At 38.8% G+C, this 9,363-nt stretch overlaps 1 protein-coding gene across 1 annotated transcript in view; it reads left to right on the top strand.

The window, feature by feature from the left end:
* Positions 1-4,035, top strand: part of LOC127942543 (uncharacterized) — an 8,741-nt gene extending 4,706 nt beyond the window's left edge. The window contains exons 2-7 of the mRNA XM_052538321.1: positions 1,744-1,814; positions 1,955-2,067; positions 2,207-2,530; positions 2,713-2,841; positions 3,085-3,203; positions 3,347-4,035. Of these exons, the coding sequence (XP_052394281.1) occupies positions 1,768-1,814; positions 1,955-2,067; positions 2,207-2,530; positions 2,713-2,841; positions 3,085-3,203; positions 3,347-3,439 (825 nt within the window). The 5' untranslated portion in view covers positions 1,744-1,767 and the 3' untranslated portion in view covers positions 3,440-4,035. The remainder of the gene's footprint in view (positions 1-1,743; positions 1,815-1,954; positions 2,068-2,206; positions 2,531-2,712; positions 2,842-3,084; positions 3,204-3,346) is intronic.
* Positions 4,036-9,363: the final 5,328 nt, after the last annotated feature.

Genomic DNA, 9,363 nt, shown 5'->3' with positions numbered 1-9,363 from the left:
GGTGAATTCTGTGTGTTCTGTGTCTGCACTGATTAGTTGTGGGCGTCTCCGTTAATTGTATCAGCAACAGCTGCCACTCATTACTCATCTCCTATATAATGGCTTGTCTCACGTCCTGTGTTTGTGAGATCGTTGTTTAATGTAGATGTGTTTACCCTGTTCGTCTGGCTCTCAGTGTTGTTTGCGTTTGGATGTCTGTGTTTCCCCAGAACCTCATCCACTCTTCGCACGTTCACTCAGCCACGGACACTTACCTTCAGCTCTATTCCCAGCAGTTCCTGTGCCACTCTCTCCTGCTGCCTCACGCCGTCAACATCCGGATTCCTCACCTTCTCTCCACCACCGTCTGGACTTCTCACCGCTACACCATCCCTTCGGAGTATCACTGTCTCATCGTCATAGTTTGTTTATGTACCATCGCCATATTAAAACCTTTAACTCGCTATTGTTTCCAGACTGTCCTTTCACCAGCCGTCACAAGAACTCCCCGCTGCTCTGTACCTTGAACTCTCATTGGCTGTCGGTCATAGCCAAGGTGTCTTCTAATCCACCTGTCATTTTATGTCAAGTCCAGAATGACTGTACTTGCCAGTCATGTTATGTCCTCAGATAAACTTTCTTCCAGTCATGTTCACAGAGTCCTTTTCTGGGATGTTGTCAATGCCTGCTGTCAAATCCATGGAGGCCGTTCCCAAGCATCCTATTCTCATGGCTGCAGAGGACTTTCCTGAATCTCTTGCCAGTCTTATCCAGTCCAAAGAATAAATTCTTGCTACACTTGTTGCGGCCACCAAGTATGAAATCCCTGAAAGCAAAACTCCAGAGTCTGCTCTAGTCCTGGAGCCTGCAGAGAGGAAGTTGTTTCTGAGCCCGCTGCAGAGGAGGAAGTTTCTGGGCCTGCCACAGGAGGAAGATGTAGTTTTCAAGTCCACTTTTGAGAGAGTGGACGCAGAGCCCACTCCCGCTCCTGAGAGAGCAGTCCCATTGTCAGCTCTAGCCCCTGAGTATGGTCCAGTGATGGCTCCAGCTCATGAGGAAGTTTTTAAGTCAATGTTGAAGTCTGATCCAGCTACCAATGAGGAAATCTGTCAGAACCTGTCTCTGAACATATCTTCAAGACATATAACTTCCCTGTCAGTTCTTTCTTAACCCCTGAATCTATCACTGCAACAAAGCCCAGTTCCCATCCCTCCCATCCCACCCTCTGTGTTTCCTGGTTATGGTTTCCCTAAGCCAGCTCTCTCCTTGTCAGCCTTGAACATTATTCCTGGTCCTGTTCCCACATGGCCTATCCCCCTCTGTATATGAGCATACGTGACATATTCTCGGGGCGCAGCTAAGCATTATTGGCTTATAGATTGGAATGATGTTATGAGGGCCTCAAACATTTGTCACACCATGGGTGTTTCCCATAGTGATGACGCAATTGAAGGATACATTTAGGGAACCAAGGTTACATATGTAACCAAGATGTTTTCGTTCAGCTCATGTACACCAAACAATGATGGTCCTGATTGATAATAGTTGATAATCAAGCTAATCAAGCTGTGGGAATATTGGTCTCAAATAACATTTATAAAATAAACATGAAATATTAAATGGGTGTTATGTTATAAAATGGTGTTTACTGTACAAACTGTATTTTCTACCCATTTAACTCCTAAACCTATACCCTCACACAAAACTTTCTGCTATTTTAGATTTTTAGATATACTGTAGATCTCATTCTGTATGATTTTTCAGCTGTTTTCATCTTGGGAACCTAAAATGTCCCTTGTGGGGACATTTGGACCTCATAACATAGGTAATACCAGGTATACACATGCACACACATGCAAAAAATAAATGTGCTTAACTTGATACAATAACTAAAGTGATGATGATGATGATGATGATGATGTTGATGATAGTGGTGTGTATGTGGTCATCAAACTTCCTCTTATTGATGTTGCAGAAGTTTGTTCCTGTCTTTGCTTCAGAGCTGCAATAGACTTCAGCTTCAGTGTCTTGTGGAGGGAACAAGGTTCATTTACAGCAACAACATGAAGATCCTTCAGCTTCTGTTCTGTGAGTTTATTTCATGTTATGAATATATTTACGTGCTTACAAAAACTGTATAAAATGATATGCTTTAAAGTGGTTTTAAAAATGGAATCATAATTATTTTTATTATAAATTTTATAAAAATTAGTTTTTTTTCTTACAGATTTGGTAATCTGTTGTAAAGCTGCAGTTTCAGATCTTCTGACTGATTTGGGATCAAATGTGACCATAAGCTGTGATCTTGATGAAAATGAGGTTTATTGGATTTTACTGAAAACAGCAGATCCTCCAACACTGATTCTACGAATATTTCCACACCCCAAACCACCTTTTTACCCAAATAAATCATTCAGAAACAAATATTCAGTGCAGTTTAAACATCGTCTGGTTATTAATAATGTGACTGCTGATGAATTAGGAGTTTATTACTGTATGAACACACGCACTCCTCCAAAACTCAGTAACAGCACAAGAATATACTTCACCGGTGAGTTCATGTATCCTTCACTAATAAAGACATATTGCTGATAAATACTTACACATTTGTCTTATAATTATATATCCATGTATTATCTCCAATGTTCTATATATTTTCAGTAACAAAATCACAGCCATTGTACCAACAGTAAAAGTTATTATATTAACAGACTGTGGATATTTTCTTTCCAGAATCAGCTCATCTAACTGAGTGTCACAATCACACAGTTCTGGAGTTTATTGATCAGAATCAAACACAATCACAGATTATTATCATCATATCTGCTCTGATGAACGGGCTTCTGATCATTCTGCTGATCGGTGAGTTAATTTCTGCCATCTGTAAAAACATTATATGATATGATGCTGTTCTCCTGTGAAGGTTCTTAATTTTTACAATTTCATTGGTATTTTGCCATTTATGTGACATATATGTCTTTATAATAATAATAATAATAATATTATATATATATATATATATATATATATATATATATATATATATATATATATATATATATATATATATATATATATATATAATAAAATCACTGTTCCTTTTAGGAGTAATAAAAGTTTTTGTTGTTGGAAAAAGAAGTTCAGCAGACAAATCAGAACAAATCAATACTAATCTACAGCAGATGCAAGTTATAGAACAGCATCAGGACCCAAACCTATTACAGGTAAATTATGTGAAACCACCATCATAACTTTTACATAAAATTTATGTTAGCGAGGATTCTTGCTGATCTGTTAATCCAACTATAGTGTTTGAGACAACTCAACCTCTGAAATGCTAAATGTGTTGCTCTCATTGCTCTTTCAGTACGCCGAGGTGGATTTTTCCAAGCTGCGTAGAAATATTCGGTCAAGCCAAATCAACAGCACCTATGCTGCTCTAAAGCCACCAAAATCATAAACACGTGTATGACTGCTGTTGTTGATGTTCATGTAAACATCTAACCACAAACTAGTAGACAGATTTAACCTGCAACATAACAGCCAGCCTAACATTCTACATCAGAAGATTTCAAACTGGGTCGGTAGAAACATTTTTAAAAACATAGTGTAAAAATGTGTTTTTGTTTTGGTTTGTTTGTAAATGTATTAAAATGTTTAATTTGATTGAATGTGATCAAATGTTATAATATTTCTGCCTCTTCAAAATATTACCGCTTCATTCTGATATCTAAAAGTTTGAAAACATTAAATGAATCACACATGTATTGAAAGCTATAATTTTATACTTATTTTAAGGTTTGTATAGTACATGTAAGATTATTCTAATAATGGGCAGGGAAAAATATGCAGTTTCTTAACAGAAAGTAAATATTCAAATTTTAATTAATATTTTACTTTTATTTAAAATATTGTTATTGTTTAATATTGTATGAACGTCACAATGTTATACATGAAAGTATATAACTCCCTTTATATTTTAGGGAATCGTCATATTCTGGAATGTGTGGCATCAAACGTATGGAACCCCTGTTTCAAATTAAATATTATTTAGAATTGTTTAAGAGTGTTTTTTTATTTACTTTTTGGTCTACTTTCATTTCTGATAGCAATCATACTTTTGTCTGTATATTAGATCTTGATACAAATGAAAGAATCTTAAAATATAGAATGTGAACATTATTTATCATTTTTGTGGAGCCTGATTGGTTGAGTTTTTACATGCGTTTGGACCTAGAAGAGGTCTAAATATCTGGAAGATTTCCAAATTATTATTTTTTACATTTATTTTTTAGAATAGAGAGAACTGCTTATATTGCTAAGACGCTTTATTAATACCTGTGTAATTTAATCTTAAAAAAAAGTAAATCATCTTTGATAGTTAACTTAAAGATTTTGTGGATTAATAACAATTTATTATTGGTTTGATTAATTTTTGCCTTTGCCTATATTAAAAACTATTGTAAATCTTATTGCACATTTAATATAGATATAAGAATAAGAATTTAAATTAAATTAAGTTTATATATATGTGTATATATATATAGTACATAAATATATAGTACATAAATATATAATGTAAATATAATTTAATTTAAATAAATACACAAGTAGTAAATGCAATTTAAGTGTCATATTAAATAAAGTCTCTTTTGATGAGTGTCTAACTGTATGAACTCAGTATGAAACACTGACTATATGAAACACATCCTTACAGTGGTAAATTAATAACAAATGAATAATAAGTAAACCTTATAAATGTCTTAAGAATTTGTATGTACTGTTTTGTGTGTGCTTAGGCCTATATGATACACACTGTATTCAAATATACACACTGCACAGTGTGGTTAAACTCAACTGAAGTGCTAAACCAAAACCATAAATATGTTCCACTGGTTGTCACTTGACAGCCAATGACAAACAAGGTCTGTCACCTTTGTCTAGAGTGGAGGTTTAACCTTAATTGAGTGTAGGTTTTCTTTTTCCGGTACCTTTATATATTTATGTATCTCAGTTCTCATAGTTGTCTAAACCTCAAGTGGAAACCTAGCTGTGTTGCAGTTTGCTGTCTGTTTGTATACTAAATCTACATATTTCCTGTCAGACAATTTGATATTATTAAGTGCTTTAACACATTGACTCTTGATACTGAGTGTTCTATTGCTGTGAACATCCAACAGTTAATAGACACCAAATGTCAAAAGCCATCTCACATGGATTTATAGAGTCTTTCTCAGAAGCTTTGATAAAAAAATATATATATATATAAATATATATATATATTACATTACTATGCTGAAAATCTAGGGCTCATTGAAAAGAAAAAGAAAAAAAGAACATAAAATGAATGATTGCAGTTTTGCAAATGGATTGCTGGCATGTAGGGATTTTAACATATAGAAAACTTGTTCCATTTAATTTGACTATCATTGTTTAACCCATATAAAAATAAAAATCAAGATTCACACTAATGTATTAGATGAATGTGTTTCTATAATTCATGCACATTGCATTTACATAGTACTTCATGGTACATGTTTAGAAAATAATGATAATACATGGTGGTGAGTGTGATTTCACCAAGTACAACATGTGTGACATGTACACTGTTAAGTGTGAGTCTGTCTTTCTTTGCAAACACGCAGAACCTGTGGCTTTGATCTAGGGCAGACGCTGTTTCCCGCCCATCTTACAAGCAGTGGTCTATTCCAGTTTCAAGTCCCTTGAGCTAAACCCCCACAGTACTCATTTAAAGTATTGGGTCACTTATAAGCCCAGAGTTTGAAAACAAGCAGCCACATGTAACCAGCAATGTGCTTGTGTAGAGATGCACCATAGTTCAAGCAAATCTCAGTGACATTACACATACATTCAGTACTGACAGCTGAGTGAAGATTTATTATTCGGCAATGCTGTGCCCAGTTGATCCTGTGATTGCAGACCAGGGGCATCACTACCGGGGGGAAAAGGGGGATAAAGTGCATAGGGGTTGAGAGGGGCCCAGAATGATGTTATCTGGGGGTCTCGAGTAGTGTATGTCTGTTGTAGTGAAGGGTGTGACATGGTGATTAGCAAAAGGAGGGCAAGTTGATTTTCTCTCATATCAAATTTTTTACTGGTTTATAGTGCCCCACCTGAACCCTGAACCTGAATCCTCCATAACTCTGTGAATTACTGTTAACTCCTGAGTAGACTTGTGTGATAAAATCACATATATACACAGAGATGCGAAATAATAAATTGACCTAACATTAATTTCCTTTTCATTTCTTTGAGTGTCTCTTTGTCTGTCTTCTCTGCTTCTTCAGACAACATTTGTCATCAATCCGAATGATTAAAATCAGGAAAATTTTTATAACAAAACCAGTCAGGATAATACACATCCACAAATCTTCACTTTCAAGAAATATATTAGCACATGTACAAACTTAAATACTTTTTTCTTCTTTTTTTTTTTTTACTATGTTGGTGCACATAATATTTCCAGATTTTTCTGCGATGAACTATCATCAATGAGCTACAGAGGGCACCAGAGGAACTGCCTACCTGCCCAGAAATCATTACCAGCAAATTTTCAAAATATCACGTCAATTTATTACTCATACAATTACATTTACAATCAAATTATCTTGGTGTAGTGTTATAGTGAACTGTGTTAGTACTGTGCAAAAAAGTAACTGTAACTTTTCCAATAAAATATGCTTTTCTGGTTGATAGTTTGAGTTGTCTAAGAAGACTGCTTTTGAAATATATATTTCTATTTCCTGTTATCATATAAACTTGTTGTTCTACCTCAGCTCAATGTTACTAAAAATAGAAAGATAAAAATATATAATAAAAAGATTTTTAGTGCAAAAAAGGATTATTCAGTCTGATTAAAGTGACAAAGGGTTCAAGAGCTGTCACGGTTCGCAGGTTCGTCTGCTCAATTCTGTGTTGCTGCTCTGATTGTCTATCAGCGTCAGCTGTTGCTGACGAGCAATCAGATCAGCTAAAGGTGTGTCTTGTTCTGTGGGTCAACCTATGGTCCTGTGTTTGTCTTGTCCTTTGTCAGATCGTTGTTACTGGTTCTCTTTTTGTCTCGCTCCATGCAGTGCCCTCCAGTTCCAGTTTGTTGGAGTTTTCCTGCCGCTAGTGCCAGGGACTGTTTACTCGAGTTAGTATGTTGCCATTATAGCTTCCTGTTTTCGGTCCGTGTCTTCAAAGGATTCTGCCCACTGCAGTCCCTGCGCTGCCAAATAAGAACTGCCGACCAGAGACTTGTACCTACTATCTGGCCTTGTTTGTTCTCTTGAGCATTTAAATAAACATCATTGTTAATTCTCCACTGGATCCAGTGTTTCTGTCCCTGACATAACAATCTGACAATCATGGATCCAGCTAATGTAACCGAAGTACAAGAGATCTTAAAGATGAACGACGTTCGGTTTGATCATCAGGATGAGCAGATTATGGCAACCGGCCGAGCAGTTCAGGCCTTGGTAGCGCAGGTCTCGGATCTCACCAGCCAGATTCAACATCTGAGAGTCGAGCCTGTCCACGTTCCCACTGTGCTTACACCATCCGCAGTTCCACCCACCAGCCGACCTACCAGCAACACGGAACCTCGTTTGTCACCTCCTGCTGCTTTTTCAGGTGAACCCAAACTCTGTCGTGCATTTTTGACTCAGTGTTCACTGTTCTTCGCTCTGCAGCCATCATCATTTCCTACTGAGGAGTCCAAGGTGGCACTTGTCATTAAGCTGCTGTCAGGACAAATGGCGCTGTGGGGAACAGCAGTATGGGAGCAGCGACATCGGTGTCTGGATTTGTTCCAAACTTACAGTAATGAACTTAGGAAGGTGTTCGATCATGCTGTGTCTTGCAAAGAGGTGGCCAGGGTGTTGGAGGATCTAGCATGACAGGGGGGTGGCTGACTACTCCATTGAGTTCCGGATGCTGGTAGTGGAGTGCAGCTGGAACAACGAGGCGCAGTGGGAGATGTTTCTGCATGGGTTGGCCAACCATATCCAAGACAAGATCTACACTCTGGACTTACCTACAACATTGGATGGGTTGATTGACCTGGCCATTCGAGTGGATGCACGGCTGCAGCGTCGAGATTGTCTGAGACTGAGAAACCAGGTTTCAGACATGGAGACTTGTTCCAACACCCCTCCATGCGATACGGTAGCTACCTCACTCGATCCTGAACCCATGCAGGTGGGCAGAGCTTGCCTCTCCCGGGAGGAGAAGGAGTGTCGTAGAGCACAGGGACTGTGTCTATACTGTGGAGCAGTGGGTCATTTCTCGGTTAAGTGCCCAGTAAAAGGCAGGGCCCATCAGTAGCAGGGAAGTTACTGATGGGTGGCATTTCCTTGTGTGAATCCTCCCGAGAATCTATCTTTCCTGTCAGACTGCAGTGGGTCACCTCTCACCATCACTGCGATGCCTTGGTACACTCTGGGGTAGAGGGAAGCTTCATGGATCAAGGCCTGGCCCGCAGACTCGGGATCCCTATCATTCCCTTTACACATACCATCACTGTCAACGCTCTGGGTGGTCCACTCCTGTCCTCTGTCATACACTCTACCGGACCGTTGAGTCTTGTCACGTCTGGCAACCACGTGGAGGAGATTCGGTTCCTCCTCATTGACTCTGCTGGTGCTCCATTGGTTGTTGGGAACCCCTGGCTAAAACTACATAACCTTCACATAAACTGGCGGCAGAAAACTATCATGTCTTCGAGTGAAAATAGTCATGCGTCTTGTTTGGAGTCTGCTTGTTCTTCTATGTCTTGTTCTGTGTTGCAGAGGAGCAGACGGACCTGTCTAATGTGCCCGGGGAGTACTCCGACCTGAAGGAGGTGTTCAGGCTGCTTCTCTTTCTCTGCATTGTCCCTATGACTGTGCCATAGAGTTATTGCCAGGTAGGTCTCCGCCTAAGGGCGGGTTATACTCACTTTCCGCTCCGGAGAGGGAGGCTATGGAGAAATATATTTCTGATTCTCTAGCAGCCTTCCTATGCTCCTGCAGGGGTGGGATTTTTCTTTGTGGGTAAGAAGGATGGTACCCTGCGTCCTTGCTTTTACTATCGAGGGCTGAACAACATCAAGGTAAGGAATACTTATCCCTTGCCGTTGATGTCTTCAGCTTTCGAGAGACTGCAGGGAGCCTATCATTTGGTTCGCATCAGGGAGGGAGATGTTGAATACAACCTCAGGGGGCACTTTGGATACTTGGTTATGCCTTTTGGCCTGTCAAATGCCCCCGCAGTCTTCCAGGCACTAGTAACGATGTGCTGAGAGACATGGTGGATCAATTTCTATATGTTTATCTGGATGACATATTGATATTTTCTTTGTCTCTCAAGGAACATGTTCAGCACATCTGACAAGTGCTTCAG

The sequence above is a fragment of the Carassius gibelio genome, chromosome A22 (assembly GCF_023724105.1).
Source record: "Carassius gibelio isolate Cgi1373 ecotype wild population from Czech Republic chromosome A22, carGib1.2-hapl.c, whole genome shotgun sequence".
In the NCBI taxonomy this organism is placed as follows: Eukaryota; Metazoa; Chordata; class Actinopteri; order Cypriniformes; family Cyprinidae; genus Carassius; species Carassius gibelio.
The sequence above is the reverse complement of the archived record's forward strand: the minus strand, read 5'-3'. Positions and strand labels throughout refer to the sequence as shown.